Below are 20,133 nucleotides of genomic sequence, written 5' to 3'. Positions count from 1 at the left end.
GTTTTTATATTTATGGTGAGCGAAGTTCAGAACTCAAATATCAATCCACCAAAGCAACTGATGCAACTCTCATTACTCTAGAGCAATTTTTTTTCCAATGGGCTGCGTGGCTGTGTGGCAGTATGCTCGCAAACAACTTTGGTGGCATGGGTTCGATTCCCAGGTGTGGCAAATTTTTAAATAAAGTTGCATGTTCCATGAGCTTTTCTATGAAGCATAAAATATATATGGATGAAGGTTTCAGGAATTACTGCAACCAATAGCCGTTTTTTCTTCAAGTTTTATTTATTCATAACCGGTTTCGAATCGCCTGGCGATTCATCATCAGATGAGGCAATTTAGTTTGGAGTATTGTGGTGGTCTTGCATCTGTGGAAAATATGGAGACGAAAAAGTGAGCACCGTATGTGGGAAGAATATTAAAATTGCAAGATTAATTTGATGGTATTACTCACTGTTTTTATTCTTGTTGCAAACACTGCTCTGAAACACACTATGTATGGTTTCCAGCATCGTTAAATATCAAGTGAAACAGGCACTTTTCCACCGATAGCGACTCCCACATACTTAACAAAATATAAACAAACCGAAGAGTGTGGCTGTTGTTTTCGCCAGAGAGTTTTGTGGAGGCAGAGATTTTCTTTGCTCATTTTTCGTTTTGTGTGGCATTCGTAATAAAACATATGTTTATTACATTACTTTCTTTATAAAAATATGTTAACTATTTTACAGAAACACAGTAGAATATTGTTGTATCGAGAGGTTGAGGTGAGGTGCCGTAATGGCTACGTAATTCAAGTACCATTACACCAGGCCACGGTTTACCAGACGTCTAGGGTCCAAACGACATGGTCACGAGACCACGAGAGGCGCTGCAGGCGATGTCGTACTGTTAGCAAAGAGAGTCGCGTTGGTCTGCTGCCATAGCCAACTAACTCCATATTTCGCCCCACTGTCCTAACGGATTCGTTCGTAGTAGGCCCCACATTGATTTCTGCAGTTATTTCACGCAGTGTTGCTTGTCTGATGCCACTGACAACTCTATGCCAACACTGCTGCTCCTGGCCGTTAAGTGAAGGCCGTCGGTCACTGTGTTGCCTGTAAGTTGGTTTCCTCGGCACTCCATTCTCGCTGCAGATCTCGAAATACTGAATTTCCTAATGATTTCCCAAATGAAATGTGCCATACATCTGGTTCCAACTACCATTCCGTGTTCGAGGTATGTTAATTCCCATCTTGGGACCATAATCACGTCCGGAGCCTTTTCACATGGATCACCTGCGTACAAATTACAGTTCCGTCAATGCACTGCCCTTTTATACATGATACTACCGCCGTCAACATCTGCGCATACCGCTATCCCACGGCATATGTGTCTACGACCAAATCAAAGACGATCTTAGACACGCCCTCTGGATACCTGCTACTGACAGTGTAATCTCCGAGTCTCACCGCCGTGTTGTGGTGCCCACAGCTGTTCGACCAGCTGCGGCGCGAGCGCCCGGACGCGCTGAACAAGCTGGTGCCGGTGTGCGGCGACATCACGAGCCCTCACCTCGGACTCAGCGCCACCGACCAGAAGATCCTCGCCGACAACGTCTCCGTCGTCTTCCACTCGGCCGCCACCGTCAAGTTCGACGAGAAGCTCAAGCTGTCCGTCGCCATGAACATCGTCGGCACCAAGCGCCTAGTCCAACTCTGCCACAAGATGGACAAGCTCGAGGTGAGTCCCTCGTTTAAACTTCTACGAGTGCAAATCTCCACTACAAGTTCCTGTCTCATTCGAGTTGTTTCCTGTGGCATATTCGTGCGGACAATCACTTTGACAATAAATGATCTGCTAGAGCAGGGATTCCCAAAGTGGTCGATATCGACCCCTTGGGGTCGATATCGGTTTCCTAGGGGTCGACATAAACCAAAGCTGATTTTGGAGGTCGACGAGGTCTAAAAATCGACCCCTATTAAACTAACACAAGTTTTTATTTAAAACTTTCAAGGTAGGAAAAAACTAAAGATAGGCCCCCTTATTCATAATAGTCTGCTAACTTAAAGCATTGATAATTCTCACTCTGTCTTCTTCCATTGACCTAAGTCAGAATGAAAAATAACACTCTGTAGCAGGACCATTATGAATAAGGGGGTTACTCTTAAAAGTAGGTAATTTGGCCATGGGGGTCTGAGGTAACAGTTCATTTTGGAAAAGGGGTCACTTGTCCAAAATACACTCCTGGAAATGGAAAAAAGAACACATTGACACCGGTGTGTCAGACCCACCATACTTGCTCCGGACACTGCGAGAGGGCTGTACAAGCAATGATCACACGCACGGCACAGCGGACACACCAGGAACAGCGGTGTTGGCCGTCGAATGGCGCTAGCTGCGCAGCATTTGTGCACCGCCGCCGTCAGTGTCAGCCAGTTTACAGTGGCATACGGAGCTCCATCGCAGTCTTTAACACTGGTAGCATGCCGCGACAGCGTGGACGTGAACCGTATGTGCAGTTGACGGACTTTGAGCGAGGGCGTATAGTGGGCATGCGGGAGGCCGGGTGGACGTACCGCCGAATTGCTCAACACGTGGGGCGTGAGGTCTCCACAGTACATCGATGTTGTCGCCAGTGGTCGGCGGAAGGTGCACGTGCCCGTCGACCTGGGACCGGACCGCAGCGACGCACGGATGCACGCCAAGACCGTAGGATCCTACGCAGTGCCGTAGGGGACCGCACCGCCACTTCCCAGCAAATTAGGGACACTGTTGCTCCTGGGGTATCGGCGAGGACCATTCGCAACCGTCTCCATGAAGCTGGGCTACGGTCCCGCACACCGTTAGGTCGTCTTCCGCTCACGCCCCAACATCGTGCAGCCCGCCTCCAGTGGTGTCGCGACAGGCGTGAATGGAGGGACGAATGGAGACGTGTCGTCTTCAGCGATGAGAGTCGCTTCTGCCTTGGTGCCAATGATGGTCGTATGCGTGTTTGGCGCCGTGCAGGTGAGCGCCACAATCAGGACTGCATACGACCGAGGCACACAGGGCCAACACCCGGCATCATGGTGTGGGGAGCGATCTCCTACACTGGCCGTACACCACTGGTGATCGTCGAGGGGACACTGAATAGTGCACGGTACATCCAAACCGTCATCGAACCCATCGTTCTATCATTCCTAGACCGGCAAGGGAACTTGCTGTTCCAACAGGACAATGCACGTCCGCATGTATCCCGTGTCACCCAACGTGCTCTAGAAGGTGTAAGTCAACTACCCTGGCCAGCAAGATCTCCGGATCTGTCCCCCATTGAGCATGTTTGGGACTGGATGAAGCGTCGTCTCACGCGGTCTGCACGTCCAGCACGAACGCTGGTCCAACTGAGGCGCCAGGTGGAAATGGCATGGCAAGCCGTTCCACGGGACTACATCCAGCATCTCTACGATCGTCTCCATGGGAGAATAGCAGCCTGCATTGCTGCGAAAGGTGGACATACACTGTACTAGTGCCGACATTGTGCATGCTCGGTTGCCTGTGTCTATGTGCCTGTGGTTCTGTCAGTGTGATCATGTGATGTATCTGACTCCAGGGATGTGTCAATAAAGTTTCCCCTTCCTGGGACAATGAATTCACGGTGTTCTTATTACAATTTCCAGGAGTGTAGTTTGGGGATCCCTGTGCTAGAGCGTCTGCCTGTTGATAATTACAGAGCTTTTCATATAGGGTGATTCAGCTGTCGTACCCCTGTCGCTTTATACAACCCGGAGTGTTAGGTCTGGCCTTCACAAAAGCCACGCGCAAGATTTTCATCTCTCACTCGCTACTCGCAAACTATTTGTCCTAGAGCAAAATTGAACAGGACGTTTTTGTAGGAAATCTGATGTAGTGCGTTTTCGCCAGCGGCCAAAGTTTTCTAGTTACTCCCCCCTCCCTCCCCCACCACCACTTCCACACTCAACCTCCACTGCTCAGTATTTCTAGCATATTTCTACCACTGTACAAAAATTTGCGACTGCACCACATTCGAACGTTTTGGTCTTTACTGATTGACCTCATTACGTCGCCGTCTTAGCTGGGGAATTACAAATTATGAAACTGACCTCTTTGTAAACTTTACCTAGATCTTTTGTGGATTTTAGCAGCGTAAAATGAACAATTACATCGTTGTATTGCTCAAGCCTTCTGACTATGAAACTAGTAAGGCTTAAGTTTGGATCGCATTGTCAACGTCATTAGCTTTAGCGTAATGTTTACAAATACCGTTTTTATTTCATTGCCCTCACAGGCACTTTTAAATCAGTAATGTTAAGGAAATAGTTGATTATGGTGGCGGCGTAATAGTCCAAGCGATAGAGACTAAATGTGATCGAATATCGGGAATAGTTGTTGAAGTCGTAAATTTTTGTGCAGTGGTAGGACGGAGCGTCACGAACAGTATTAGAAAGCCTGACTTACGAGGTATGCGTGTAGGAGTGGACGTGAGTTTGAAGGTCACTTTCGTACGTTTGTCTTGAATAACTTGGAAACCATGGCCCAGCCAAAACTTATCCAAGTACAAAATCTAAGTAAATTGAATTTCCTACAAAAATGTCCTGACATTTTTTTTTTCTGTAGAGCTAATAACTTACGAGTAGCGAACGAGAGAATATGAAAATCTCGCGCCTGGTTTTTGGAGGCGAAGTGTAACGTTGTGGGTACATAAAACGACATCGCTAGGGGCAGTTGAATCACGGTGTATAGTATCACACAATTTCTTTAGCAATGGATATTATTGTTTGACTCTAATACAAGAACGTTACACAGTATCAGAAGTGGTAATGCAAGATACACTCCTTGGCCAAAAAAGTAATGTGCCAAAAAGGGGAGGAGCAACCGAAATGAAACTTCACGGGTTCAGAGGGAATGTGATATTGTTTCAATGATTACAATGTCGAGTCAGATTTACGAAGAACTTGGCAGTAGGAGTCAACTTATCAGTACGGCAGTGCACTCCCTCTGGTCTGCATGCACGCACTGATTCGCTTGGGGAGGGTTTAACAAAGCCATGACCTGTGTATCCTTGATACTGGGAAGGAGTTGACGTCCCAGTTGGTCTTACACATATTCCAGCAGGCACAGATCGGGGGAGCTTCCTGGCCGCGGGAGTACCTCAGCATCACAGAGACAATTCATAGACACACGGTCCATGTGTGGAGAGTATTGTCCTGCTGGTAAATGACACCACAGTACTGTCGCGTGAGAGGTAACGCACAAGGACACAAGATGCCCGTGATGTACCTTTGTATCACCAGAATTCCCTCAGTCACTACCAGCCAATACCTGATGTAGCCGATGACTCTCCGCACCATAACAGGACTTAACTATGCGGTTACCCTCCAAGACGTTGGATGAACGAGACCTTTGCCAGGGTGGCCAGTGTAGTCGCCGACGATGGCTGTCCGGGGTAGTGTTGAACCACCATTCACTGGTGAACACAACGCGACGCCATTCGTCAGTATTCCACGCTTCCCAGTCACGGCGTCACTGCAAAGGCAGCCGCTTGTGTTATCAGCGTGTTGGCGACCTCGCCTACGGAGGCAGGTGCCTGTGCATTGTTGCCGCTTCGCAGTGGCCAGACGCCGCACAATCACCGTAGGGAAACACCCCACCGTTTCCAGGAGTGATGACGTGGAAGTGGCGGCGTTGTTGAGACGCTAGACGGGCGTCATGTTGCAGGCGCTGGTGCACGTGTCGACTGCGTACTGCAACTGTGACCGCAGCGAGGTGTCGGAGATGGTGTACCCACCGCCCGCAGATCCCGAGAAGATCGTCGAGTGCGTCGAGTGGATGGACGAGGACCTGCTGGACGCAATCACGCCCAAGTCAGTACCGCTGCGCACCTCCCGCCTTATTTCGCTATAACTGCATTTGTCCATTGCACCGTCAATGCTACAGTGTTAAACAAGTTGCAGCCATTGCGTGGCGTCATCTTAAAAGCTTCCAGTTGTTGATTACAGCGATGTTATCCGGCATGGTCTTTCTCAGAAAAGCTCACTGCACCTGGAATTAGTTACGAACGCCTGTGTTCCATATGAAGGGCTTATTTCAATAGTGGTACAAGTCCATTACCTCCACTTTTCTGCCTATAATACTTCTGCAATTAATGATCCAAACAAACAGAAAGAAAGATTCATATCTAGCAAGAAGCCATATGTTTGGATATTTCTGGTATCTCAACTGCAGATTTTTCAGCGCTCATTTAACTTTAGGACTCTGTATCTCACAATGAACAAAAATGGACTTGTACCACTATTGAAATAAGCCCTTCATATATTGTATCTGCGACGTTCGATTCTGGCTGCGTACAGACAAGCGCAGTGATTTTCATTCAGTCTATCTCCTCTGTTATCCTATCAACGTACACTGTCCATCATACCTCTCCTCGATCTTAACGCTCTTGTCTCAAGAACAAGGCAGAAACACCCTTTGCCAACAGACCAAATTCCTTTGTGTCGTGCTCCATCACTCAGTTGCTTTCTCGAAGTTCTTTCCAGTAGCAGGAATCCGACTCTGGGATGCGCTCCCTCATTGCATTAGAGAACTGAGTAAGATATCCTACTTCAAAAGATATGACATATCTTCTGAAGCAATGATAATATCATTGTCCTTGTACGCACTAGTTACCCCTTTACATCCTTCTTTCCAAAAATATCTTCATTTCTCAATATTCTTAGCTCGTGCAGTCTACCTATATTTCCCTTCCTATTAACTTGCTATATCGTTTCTATACACGTATAAATATTATTTGTATCTGCCACTATCTATTTTATATTATTACTGTTAATGACAGTAGCAGCAGCAGTAGTAGAAGTACTGCTCGTATTAGCTATCTATATTAGTTCTCAATACTATTTATTTACATTGTCCCTACATACCGGATGATCAAAATGTCAGTATAAATTTGAAAACTTAATAAACCACGGAATGATGTAGATTGAGAGGTAAAAATTGACACACATGCTTGGAACGAGATGAGGTGTTATTAGAACAAAAAAAAAAAAAACACCCCATATTGCTAGACGCGTGAAAGATCTCTTGCGCGCGTCGTTTGGTGATGATCGTGTGCTCAGCCGCCACTTTCGTCATGCTTGGCCTCCCAGGTCCCCAGACCTCAGTCCGTGCGATTATTGGCTTTGGGGTTACCTGAAGTCGCAAGTGTATCGTGATCGATATCTCTAGGGATGCTGAAAGACAACATCCGACGCCAGTGCTTCACCATAACTCCGGACATGCTTTACAGTGCTGTTTATAACATTATTCCTCGACTACAGCTATAGTCGAGGAATGATGGTGGACATATTGAGGATTTCCTGTAAAGAACATCATTTTTGCTTTGTCTTACTTTGTTATGCTAATTATTGCTGATCTGATCAGATGAAGCGCCATCTATCGGACATTTTTTGAACGTTTGTGTTTTTTTGGTTCTAATAAAACCCCATGTCATTCCAAGCATGTGTGTCAATTTGTACCTCTCTATCTACATTATTCCGTGATTTATTCGGTTTTCAAATTTATACTGACTATTTGATCACCCGGTACATTCAAATCACTTTCATTCTATTAACACTCGTTTATAACTATTTGTCATATTAAAATTATTGTTATGCATCAGGTAAATAAGATGAAAATATACAGCATGTGTGAAAGCATGGTCTGATGTAAGAGAGAGCTTAAGGTAAGGGAGGGCCAAGACCCTAATCTGATCAGGTTAAATAAATAACAAAGTTAAGTAACTGTAGAAGAACACTAATAAACTCTGGCGCAAGAAGCAGTGACAGTGGAACGTGGCTGGACGTTGTGTGTATGTAAACACTTAATGAAACCTTTAATAAGCATACACTACCCACAGCGTATACAGAAGAAGACACAACCAATTAACAAAACATCACTTAAGGCCTTATACAAGATAATACGCATTTACTTAAATTGCGCCACTGGAATCTATCAGCTTTACAATAAATGAGGCACAGATTAAGGTAGCAAAATGACAACAGGACAGACCACAAATAAATCAGCCCCTCTTAACTCATTCAGCGTTTTGGTAAAAGGGGCGTGAATTAGCAGACACAAATAACAACACACAGTAAATCTTAAATTCCATCCAACCAAAAGCAACACATTACTTCCTATTATACAGGCAATACATGAGAGACAAAACCCCCAGTAAAATCTACCATATGTACATTCTGCTTCATGCAGAAGATAAGACCTGTAAGACACTAAATACAGCAGCAATTGCAAATAAAATCTTACTATACACACATCGACGAATTAGAATTTTTTCGACTGAATACAGTAGATCCACCAATGGCCTCGTTGTGTTTAATAGGCGGCCTAAGGAGGCCAGTTGTGACTCAGTTGCATGCACTACTAGCCAACACTGATCAAACCACACACGCTCTCCTCTGGCTGTCGTACCTGAAAACAAGCCACATTAACGAAGCCTTCAGTCCCAGCTGCACCGTGTTCCCTAGCACTGTGAAGCCAAGTGTCGTTCGCTGCCCTAGCCGGAACGATGCTCAGTGTTCACAGAAAGACACCACCGCCCTCGTCCGCCCATCCACGAGGTAGGATGGGGGGGGGGGGGGGTTGTTTCGGGAAGGAGACCAGACAACGAGGTCATCGTTCAGGGGGGGAGGGGAGGGGCAGGGGAGTTAGTGGTACCAGATATACCCGCCACCAGACACTGTCAGGTCACTTAAGCAGTATGGTGTAGTTGTGGATGTATCAATAATGAAGTACTGTCAGGAAAAAAGCTGAACAAATGTTCAGAGAGATCTTGATCAATTTTGAAAGTGGTGCAAAGACTGGCAACTTGCTTTAAGCATTCATAAATGTAAAACTGTGCACTTCACAAAACGAAAAAACGTCATATTCTCTTGATTACAATATGAATACGTCACAGTTCGAGCCGGTCAATTGACACAAATATCTGAGTGTAACAACATGTTGGGATATGAAACGGATCGATCACATAGGCTCAGTCTTAGGTAAAGCAGGTGGCAGACGCCGGTTTATTGCTAGAAAACTGGAGAAATGCATACAGTCTACAAAGGAAAATGCTTGTAAAGCACTCGGGCAACCCGTCTTAGATTACTGCTAGAGTGTGTAATGCCCAGACGAAAGAAATGAAGTGGTGGAAGCTTGAAGACAGACGCAAACCATTCCGTGAGAGATTACTTCGTAAGCTTCAAGAACCAACTTTAATTGAGGAATCTCTTAATATACCAGAGCCCCTACGCACCGCTCCCATAGAGATCGCGCAAACATGATTAGGCTACTTAAAGAGGTGGTTAAGCAATCATTCTCCCCGCGCTCCACAACTGGCGCAGAGGGGAGTACCCGCAGCCATCCACTTACAGTGTTTTGCAGAGTATGGATGTAGGTGCAAATGTAGACGTAGACAGCCCAGTATTCTTTCAGAAACCAATCAGAAGGCATGTGAGAGAGGGCGTATCACATCTCCCGTAACTGTAGAAGCATTATGAATGTCGCCTTCTTTATACTGGGTGGTAGTACATAAAGTGCAGTTACTCTATGAAACCCAGTGGGGGCTGTAATTATCGTATGGCAGCGAAACGTGGTAGATACGCTAATGCGTTAATGCAGAACCTATATATGCTGGAAAAAATTAGTTCCAATTTTTTAACACCAGGTGCAAATCTGGCGCTGTACACTGTTTGTATGACGGCATGACATTCATGCTGTCATTTGACAAGCCATATAGTGAGTGAACAGCACGGCTATCGCGAAGGGGCCATGCACTGTGAACGCCAGCCGTTGCGGTGCTCCATTGAGATAGTATCGCCGACTGAAAGGTCTGAAGAGAGGTCCAAATGTCATTATATGGTTTACAGAAGATGATAATGAAACATTGGTGAGTTCGGGGTGGCATCCCAGTGGATGTTATTGTCGACGTTGCTGTTGCTGTAACTGCCCCAGGTAATGCTAGTGCTTGTGCAATGTTACGAGAGTTATCCATCCCATGGCCAACAGTAAAGAAAGCTTTGCACTCTATATTACATTGGTACCCGTACAAGATTCAGACAGTGTAGCAACTGAAACCTCATGATCTGCAGCAACGTTCTGAATTTGCTCTTTTGCTTCTGGCATGAATCGAAATTGATGATGTGTGGCCGGGCAAGAGTCTATGGAGTGACAATGCCCATTTTACACTAGAGGGTGCAGTGAATACACATAACTGCCGAATATGGGGTACTATTAAATGACGTATTTCGCACAAAGAGCCATTGCACTCGCTGTGTTACTGTGTGGTGTGGAATCACAAGCACCTTCATTCTTGGTCCGTTCCTCAGAAGAGAATACATCCAGAGGGTCTGTCAGGTGTACTGTGATATCTGCGCGTTATCAAGACCTTCTCGTACAGCATCTGATTCCTGCTTTCAAACAGCGCAACTCTGTGGAAAACCACTCGTTTCGTCCAAGATGGTTAATAATAAAAATCATCATTATGCCTTTTCATTTGTTTGACCTTCTCTGTCCGTGCCCCATTCCCATTCAACTGAGTATGGAAATATATATATACAGGGTGGTCCATTGATAGCGACCGGGCCAAATATCTCACGAAAGAAGCGTCAGACGAAAAAACAACAAAGAATGAAACTCGTCTAGCTTGAAAGGTGAAACCAGATGGCGCTATGGTCGGCCCGCTAGATGGCGCTGCCATAGGTCAAACGGATATCAACTGCGTCTTTTTAAATAGGAACCCCTATTTTTTATTACATATTTGTGTAGTACGTAAAGAAATAGGAATGTTAGTTGGACCACTTTTTTCGCTTTGTGATAGATGGCACTTTAATAGTCACAAACGTGTAAGTACGTGGTATCACGTAACATTCCTCCAATGCGCACGGTATTTGCTTCTTGTTAAAATGAACCGTTAACAATTGCTGAAAAGGTCAATATCGTGTTGATGTATGGCTATTGTGATCAATATTCCCAACGGGCGTGTGCTATGTATGCTGCTCGGTATCCTGGACGACATCATCCAAGTGTCCGGACCGTTCGCCGGATAGTTACGTTATTTAAGGAAACAGAAAGTGTTCAGCCACATGTGAAACGTCAACCACGACCTGCAACAAATGATGATGCCCAAGTAGGTGTTTTAGCTGCTGTCGCGGCTAATCCGCACATCAGCAGCAGACAAACTGCGCGAGAATCGGGAATCTCAAAAACGTCGGTGTTGAGAATGCTGCATCAACATCGATTGCACCCGTACCATATTTCTATGCACCAGGAATTGCATGGCGACGACTTTGAACATCGTGTACAGTTCTGCCGCTGTGCACAAGAGAAATTACGGGACGATGACAGATTTTTTGCACACGTTCTATTTAGCGACGAAGCGTCATTCACCAACAGCGGTAACGTAAACCGGCATAATATGCACTATTGGGCAACGGAAAATCCAAGATGGCTACGACAAGTGGAACATCAGCGACCTTGGCGGGTTAATGTATGGTGCGGCATTATGGGAGGAAGGATAATTTGCCCCAATTTTATCGATGGCAATCTAAATGGTGCAATGTATACTGATTTCCTATGTAATGTTCTACCGATGTTACTACAAGATGTTTCACTGCGTGACACAATGGCGATGTACTTCCAACATCATGGATGTCTGGCATATAGCTCGCATGCGGTTGAAGTGGTACTGAATAGCATATTTCATTATAGGTGGATTGGTCGTCGAAGCACCATACCATGGGCCGCACGTTCACCGGATCTGACGTCCCCGGATTTCTTTCTGTGCGGAAAACTGATGGATATTTGCTATTGTGATCCACCGACAACGTCTGACGACATGCGTCAGCACATTGTCAATGCATGTGCGAACATTACGGAAGGTGAACTACTCGCTGTTGAGAGCGATGTCGTTACACATATTGCCAAATGCATTGAGGTTGACGGGCACCATTTTGAGCATTTATTGCATTAATGTGGTATTTACAGGTAATCACCCTGTACCAGCATGCGTTCTCAGAAATGATAAGTTCACAACGGTACATGTACAACATTGGAACAACCGAAATAAAATGTTCAAACGTACTTACGTTCTGTATTTTAATTTAAAAAACCTACCTGTTACCAACTGTTCGTCTAAAATTGTGAGCCATACGTTTGTGACTATTACAGCGCCATCTATCACAAAGCGAAAAAAGTGGTCCAACTAAAACATTCATATTTCTTTACGTACTACACGAATATGTAATAAAAATGGGGTTCCTAGTTTTTAAAAAAAAAACCAGTTGATATCCGTTTGACCTATGGCAGCGCCATCTAGCGGGCCAACCATAGCGCATCTGGATTCCCCCTTTAAGCTAGACAAGTTTCGTCCTTTGTAGTTTTTTCGTTTGATGCTTATTTCGTGAGATATTTGGCCCGGTCACGATCGATGCACCCCCCTGTATATATGTGTCTTTCTTGCATTCACAGCGCCAGATTTTCACCTGGTGGCTAAAAGTCGAATTAATTTACTTTCAAACTTGAATCGGTTCTGTGTTAAAGCATTAGCATATGTACCAAGTTTCGCTGCCATATGACAATTAAACCCCACAATGGACCTCTATGTGTATCTGCAATTTCACTACCCAGTACTTAGCATCTCCTCCAGAGGAGACGGCGTTAGGACATCTGCCCTTGTCTCTCCTGTAACTTGTGTCTGCCTCTGCCTCTCTCTATTCGTATGCATGCGCCGTGTAATCTTCTCTAAAATCTTATGACTTCTGGCCACCCATCGCTCTCGCTTAGGCAACTGGCATATGATAAAACTACACCCTTTGTAGATTGACTCAGTGTGAATGGTTGCCTGTAATAGATACAGAGAATGTCACTGTATTTAGCTCCCTGTCGTGCCTGACGGAAGCACCTCTTCCATCCACCCACATCCCATTCGCTGTCCTGTGCACTTGGCTAGTGTGTAAGAGACAGTTGCATTTCCTTCGCCACTACCGGTGAGTGTGCGCAGATCGGGAGATGTGTGGGCTAACGAAGCGTTGCCGTGTGCGCAGGATCATCGGCAACCGGCCCAACACGTACACCTTCACCAAGGCGCTGGCGGAGCACATGCTGGTGGAGCAGAGCGGCGGCCTGCCCGTCGCCATCGTCCGGCCCTCCATTGGTGAGTCACAGCCTACGTCACAACATGGCCGCCAGGCATCGAGCGCAGGGCCTCAGCCGTGGGCTTCAGTGGTACTCGAAATTCACGAAGTAGGACATCTTATACGTTGACTTTTTCTGTTCTTCACTTCTGTATTAGCAGTTTCACAAGTAATAAGGGAGCTACTTGATCTTCAGCGCCTGTAATAATGTCTTATGCCGGTCACATGCGTTTCACTTTTAATTAAAGTGTCATAAATGGTCACAACAACAATTGCGATTTTGCTTACAAATCGATTTAACGAGATAATAAACAGTGCCCATGTTTAGAAATACTTTCACTGGTCCCACTTTTATTGCTTCTACTTCAGTTCCTGATTAGCAATTAATGAGGAGGTACTGAACAGAATTGGAGAGAAAAGAAATTTGTGTCACAACTTGACTAGAAGACGGGATCGGTTGATAGGACACATTCTGAGACATCAACGGATCATTAATTTAGTATTGGAGGGAAGTGTGTGTGGGGCGGGGGAGGGGGAAACAACGTTTAGGGAGACCAAGAGATAAATACAGCAAGCAGATTTAGAGGGATATAGGTTGCGGTAGTTACTCGGAGACGAAGAAGCTTGCACAAGATAGAATACTACGGTGAACAGCATCAAACCATTCCTTGGACTGAAGACAATAGCAGCAACCTCAATTACAAGTGTTCTTCTACTCATAGGCATTACACTTTTTAGCACACTGCAACGCACTGTCACACTACATTTTCTGATTTTCATGTTATTATCTATTCACCTTATTTAAGTTCCCCTGTTTTCATCGCTCGGAATGCAAACGTCTTTTCTTTCGCTTTTGTTGCTGTAACAGCGCCTGATATCCATATATGTGTTTCTATGTATCCAATTTACCCTCCCCCCCCCCCTCTCTCTCTCTCTCTCTCTCTATGTGTTTTTTTGTGTGTGTGTGTGTGTGTGTGTGTGTGTGTGTGTTTGTGTATGCACACACAAACCAAATAACATACACAGTCCAGCCATGTTATTGTGACCACCAGCTATGTTCGACGTCAACGTGCAATAATCAATCACAGACAGCAGGTTGCGGTAGTAGCAGTGAAGGGTATATGAAGCGTGTCGGAGGATGCGGAAAACAATCCAGTCGTTGTCGTAGTGTGGAAACGGAGAGATTTACCTGGCGTCCAAAGCGGCATGATCATTGGATTTCGGGTCAAGGGTGGAGGCATATTCGATACGGCCAGGTTTGTAAACTGTTCACACGCTGCCACGATTAAAGTATACCGTGCGCGGCAAAACGACACTATCCTAAAACGGCGCCTAGGGCAATTGTTGTACACCACGGGCCATAGATGACAGAGGTGATGTGTGGGTGTGTACAGGAGAATAGACGTGCAACTGATAAGCGACTGGCGCCCAGACCAACCAAGGCGCTACCAGCAGTGTCTCCTCAACGACCGTTCAGCAAATGATTCTGCGTACGGGTCTCCACAGCAGCGCCTTGTTCATGCTCCCATGTTCACTGCTGCGCGTCAGCGACGAAGGCTGGAGTTCGCACACCGATACCGCAACTGGATGTATAGTTAGTGACGACCGGTGGCCTTTCCAGATAAATCACGTTTTGTGCTCCAGTGGACAGATAGTCATTGGTGTGTACGGCGTGCAACATCTGAAAGCAAACACTCTGCAACAATCGTCGGAAGGTTCCAGACCGGAGGAATGCTTTAGTGGCATTTCCTGGGTGATCTCGTTATTTTGAAAGGGACACTGCTTCAACACAATTATGCATCTGTCCTTGGGTACCATCTCCACCCCGTAAATGGAGTTTGTTTATCCTCGACACGATGACATCTACCAACAGGACAACGCATCATGTCACATGGCTCACAATGTACGTGAGTGGTTCGAAGAGCACCAGGATGAGTTCACCATACTCCGCTCACCACCAAACTCCCCGACTTTAAACCTAGTCGAGAATCTGTGGGATCTCCTCGATCGGGCAGTTTGCGCCATGGATCCTCAACCGAGAAACCTACAGCAGCTGGCTACGGCACTAGAGTCGGCATGATTCCATATCCCTACTGTAGAACCTCATTGACTCTCTTCTTGAAGGTCTCGCAGCAAGTTTGTTCATGTAGTGTGACTGGGCAGTGTACATATAAGATGTCCCTCCTACCAGAGGAAATGCGGAATGCGTCTGATGACTCTCAGCAAGAAGAGGGAGGGCGAGAGAGAGAGGGAGAGAGAGACTTCCATGGACAACAGACGCTTGCACAGCTACAAAAGTAAACAAAAGGCAATCGCATTCTGTGCGCTAGAAAACAAAGAAAACGAGATGAATGTGGATTGTTAATAACGTCAAAATGATAAAGTATTGTGTGTCAATGCAGTACGCTAAAAACAATCTAATACCTGTGTCTAGAAGAAAACACTGAAATAAATCGCAGTCAAAAAACCTGAGAAGTAAATGTAATTTTAAACATGGGAGTTTTTTATGATCTCGTTTAACAGACTTGTAAGCAAAACCACAATTGTTACCGTGATCACCAAAGGTGGTTTAAATAAAAAGCGAAACATGTCTGTTCCAAATAAGACTATTACTGTCGCAAATGACGGAATAACACTCATATTACTGGAAAACATCTTGTCCGTTACGTCAATGATCTTATTATTAACTTCCACCGTTTTATTTTTACAGAGCTTCAACCACAACTAAAAGTTTTGCAGGACTGCCAGTTTCGTCTAATTGTAGCCGTCATCAGAACTATTTATTTCAGCATGTTGTCCATATCACCAATAAGTAAACTGGTCGTTGTCTTACGGCAAGGTAATCGTGCAAATATGATTGCTGCAGATCATATTAACTAACAGGTGCAATGCCAAAAACACGCTCCTTGCGCATTAGCAAGCGACCCGCGAAAAATACGGCAGTTAAACCACTGCAATAACCCATAGGCGCTTTCAGAAAAATTGCAGCATTATGACGAATCATTAATGTATTTGGAAGCATTTATGGGACATTTCGGTGGTTTAACTACCGTATTATTCTTGGTTCGCTTGCTATTACGCAGCAAGCATGTTTTTGGTATTGCACCTATCACTTAATATGATATAAAACACCCATATTTTCAGGGTTATCTTGCCGTAAGACAACAGTAACATAATTTATTATGTGTTGTGCACAACAGCCTAGAAATATTAAAAATAAATTTAAAAAGTTTTAACACCTTCCTTCGTGCCACCTCCCAGACTTAAACATGATGGCACGCTGGTTTCTTGTGTACTACTGGTTCTATCATAAGTGGAATATTATTACACAAGTCCGCTAGATTTTTAATGGTCCGCTCATAGTGTACTATACCTCATCATCTTTGAACAGTAATTTGCATTTTATGCGTTACAACAAGATTTGGCAAATGCTAATTTTTCACTATTTATCTTGAGCTGTATATTAAATACACACTCGTCTGTTGTATTCCTGTTCTTCTACTAGTATGTACTGCATGTTGTATATTATTTTATGTACTGATGATTATCTCTGCAAAACCGGCACGTGCAAAATACCCTTCCTAGCATTTAGCGTGTACCTCTGTAAATTTTGTTTTTTCTTATCGTTGGAATACCAGTATCCCGATTTCAACGCTTTTACACATGGAATTCTGGACATTAAACTACGCATATGTTGTAATTTATTATTTTATTGAACAGCTTTATGTTCACTTGCTTCAATTAACTTTCTATGCATTGGCGACATCTTGCGGTGATAATTTTCGCCAATCTCCTTGTACTAGATGGATATCTGTTAGATAATAAACTGAGTGAGTATTAGATATAGTATAACATAATTTGTGATTTAAAACTACATTCTATCAGTCGTTGTGTCAGTACTTCGGCATTTCAGAACATATAATTTTCATAAACGCCGTATAGTACCGCCATCTGGCGGCCTTTGTACGTAATACAAAGTACTTCGATGTGTACAGTGGATCAGTTTGCGCTCAAATGTCATCAGGTAATGTAGACCAGATACTTTGTACCTGTGTTTGACGAATTCATTTTCGTTTTACCTCAGAATGTTATAGATGTTTTAGTGAGTCCTACACCCCTTCGTTGTTTTTACAGTGTTCATTCTATGTACTTTATAAAGGTTTTTTCACCGAGTGCTTGCCTCTTCTGTTTTTACGGACAAATAGGAGGCATTAGAGCACACGTCCTATAGTCCTGGTCTCTCTCCATGCGAGTATCACGCCTTCGGTGCCTTAAAAAAGACCTTCAAGGGTCGACGATTACCCTCGGAGATTGTACGGCATTCGAACGGAAACTTTTTGATCGCCCTTACAATTAAAAGGGGGGGCTGACACAGCCACAAATTCAGTAAAGAATCTAATAGCTATTGCATCGGCACTTGTAGCTATGTTCAGTTTTAACAATTTAAGCTGTCACTCAACACCCCTGACCCTAATATCTATTTCACTCATCTTTTCAGTGGAACAAGGATTAAATTGGGTCCTGGGTTTCCCTTTGGAAAGAAACATTTGAAAACGGAACGAAGGGCGTAGTCCTACTTGAACGCATGCAAGATAGGGGATTTTCGTCAATTTTTCAAGTGAAATAAAAGGTAATGTTTAAACGGATCTTATAATTTTATTCACTACACTTTTATCTTTAAGAACTCATTTTTGTTTCAACATCGGACGCTCCCTGTAACCGCTGCACCAGGCGGAAGAACCCCTTGCAACCGGAGCACTGGTCATCGGCGGGAATTGCCGAAGCCCTATTTTTGGATCTAACAAATTAATTTTGTATAAGTCATTTTCCAACATAATGTTTGTTTTCGAAATATGTCATTTTCTTCGCATACAATATCGAGACGAAAGCACGCACCGAAAATAGCTTTGAAAATATTGCAAACTGGATACGTAAGCAGACGGAAAATTAAGTTTAGAATGTCGTCATCAAGTGCGAATCAATATCAAATGTACTGTCAAATTGAAAAATATAATTTCGAGAAAACGCGTTTAGACTCGGGTTACATTTTTATAGATAAGCTGAACATATCTCCACTCAGCTATATAGTAATCCCTTCAGATCCAAAAGTAGGTCCTCCTCCAACCATCTTCGCGGCCACGGCGGTCCTGCCGTTCTCTTTGGCAGCTTTTTTTCCCCGTAATCCCTGTAACAACGTCGTTGAAATCGTGTGTTGCAACATTGTTCATGGTGTCGACTATTTTTTTCTCCCATTGTGAATGGTTTTCGGAGACGCTTTTTCACAAATCGGGTCACAGAGTGCAAAACGGGTAATGTCTTCGCTTCTTTTGTTCCAAAACCCACATCATTTCTCGTTTCACCAGCTCTCGATAGTCCTTAAAAATTACGTTCTTCCGTTGAAAAAGTATGAAATTAGTGGTTTAACATGGTAGACAATATAATAATCATATGGGAAAACACTCTCCTCTTTGTGGGCTATCATTTGTCAAAATCTCATTACGATATCTCAAACCATTTATGGAAGTACATGACAAGAGTGTTGTGGATTCTGATTGCTCGCTGGCGCACGGAATCGCAAATGAGTGTGCTACGTCACATCAGTTTTCTCGAGACTGGTGGCAGATAGAGACCTTCACCGAAGTCTAAAGAGAAGTTGAGTATGTTAACTATCCTGTCCGGCTAGCCGCTCGCTCTAACGCGCTGCTTCCCTAGCGGGTAGGTGTGCGGTCCCCGGCACGAATCCGCCCGGCGGATTAGTGTCGAGGTCCGGGATGCCGGCCAGCCTGTGGATGATTTTTAAGGCGTTTTTCCATCTGCCTCGGCGAATCCAGGCTGGTTCCCTTTATTCCGCCTCAGTTACAATATGTCGCCGATTGCTGCGCAAACACTGTCTCCTCGCACGCGTACACCATAATTACTCTACCACACAAACATTTGGGGTTACACTCATCTGATATGAGACGTTCCCGGGGGAGGGGGGAAGGGAGGGGGAGAGGGGAATGAACCGCACAATAACCTTGGGTTCGGTGTGGGGCGGCGGTAGGGTGGGTGGACTGCTGTGGCCTGTTGTGGGGTTGTAAATGACTGAGGGCTACGGCGGGACGAAGCCTCTAAGTCGTTTCTAGGTCCCCGGTTTAATACATACATGTTAACTAAATTTCTTATGCAGCAAAATCGATCTTTTTCGCATTTCGTGTAGTGTCTTACTTAAACGGAAACATGACAGTAACTATGACCACTAACGAAATTACGGTCATGTCGTCACGTAGCTGACATAAAAGCTACACTACTGGCCATTAAAATTGCTACACCACGAAGATGACGTGCTAGAAACGCGAAATTTAACCGACAGGAAGAAGATGCTGTGATATGCAAATGATTAGCTTTTCAGAGCATCAACACAAGGTTGCCGCCGGTGGCGACATCTACAACGTGTTGACATGAGGAAAGTTTCCAAGCGATTTCTCATACACAAACAGCAGTTGACCGGCATTGACAGGTGAAACGTTGTTGTGATGCCTCGTGTAAGGAGGAGAAATGCGTACCATCACGTTTCCGACTTTCATAAAGGTCGGATTGTAGCCTATCGCGATTGGGGTTTATCGTATCGCGACATTGCCGCTCGCATTGGTCGAGATCCAATGACTGTTAGCAGAATATGGAATCGGTGGGTTCAGGGGGGTAACACGGAACGCCGTTCTGGATCCCAACGGGCTCGTATCAGTAGCAGTCGAGATAACAGGCATCTTATCCGCATGGCTGTAACGGATCGTGCAGCCACGCCTCGATCCCTGAGTCAACAGATGGGGGACGTTTGCAAGACAACAACCATCTGCATGAACAGTTCGACGACGTTTGCAGCAGCATGGACTATCAGATCGGAGACCATGGCTGCAGTTACCCTTAACGCCGCATCACAGACATTTTTTCGGATTAATCCAGGTTCTGTTTACAGCATCATGATGGTCGCATCCGTGTTTGGCGACATCGC

At 44.9% G+C, this 20,133-nt stretch overlaps 1 protein-coding gene across 2 annotated transcripts in view; it reads left to right on the top strand.

Annotated features, from left to right (window-relative positions):
- The window catches only part of LOC124544760 (putative fatty acyl-CoA reductase CG5065), a 202,263-nt gene that overhangs the window by 125,734 nt on the left and 56,396 nt on the right, over positions 1-20,133 (top strand). For both annotated transcript variants that reach the window (XM_047123436.1, XM_047123435.1), the window contains exons 3-5: positions 1,474-1,722; positions 5,698-5,843; positions 13,053-13,162. In XM_047123436.1, the coding sequence (XP_046979392.1) occupies positions 1,474-1,722; positions 5,698-5,843; positions 13,053-13,162 (505 nt within the window). The remainder of the gene's footprint in view (positions 1-1,473; positions 1,723-5,697; positions 5,844-13,052; positions 13,163-20,133) is intronic.

Source organism: Schistocerca americana, chromosome 8, assembly GCF_021461395.2.
Source record: "Schistocerca americana isolate TAMUIC-IGC-003095 chromosome 8, iqSchAmer2.1, whole genome shotgun sequence".
In the NCBI taxonomy this organism is placed as follows: domain Eukaryota; kingdom Metazoa; phylum Arthropoda; class Insecta; order Orthoptera; family Acrididae; genus Schistocerca; species Schistocerca americana.
Note: the sequence above shows the minus strand (reverse complement) of the source record. Positions and strands in the feature narration are given on the sequence as shown.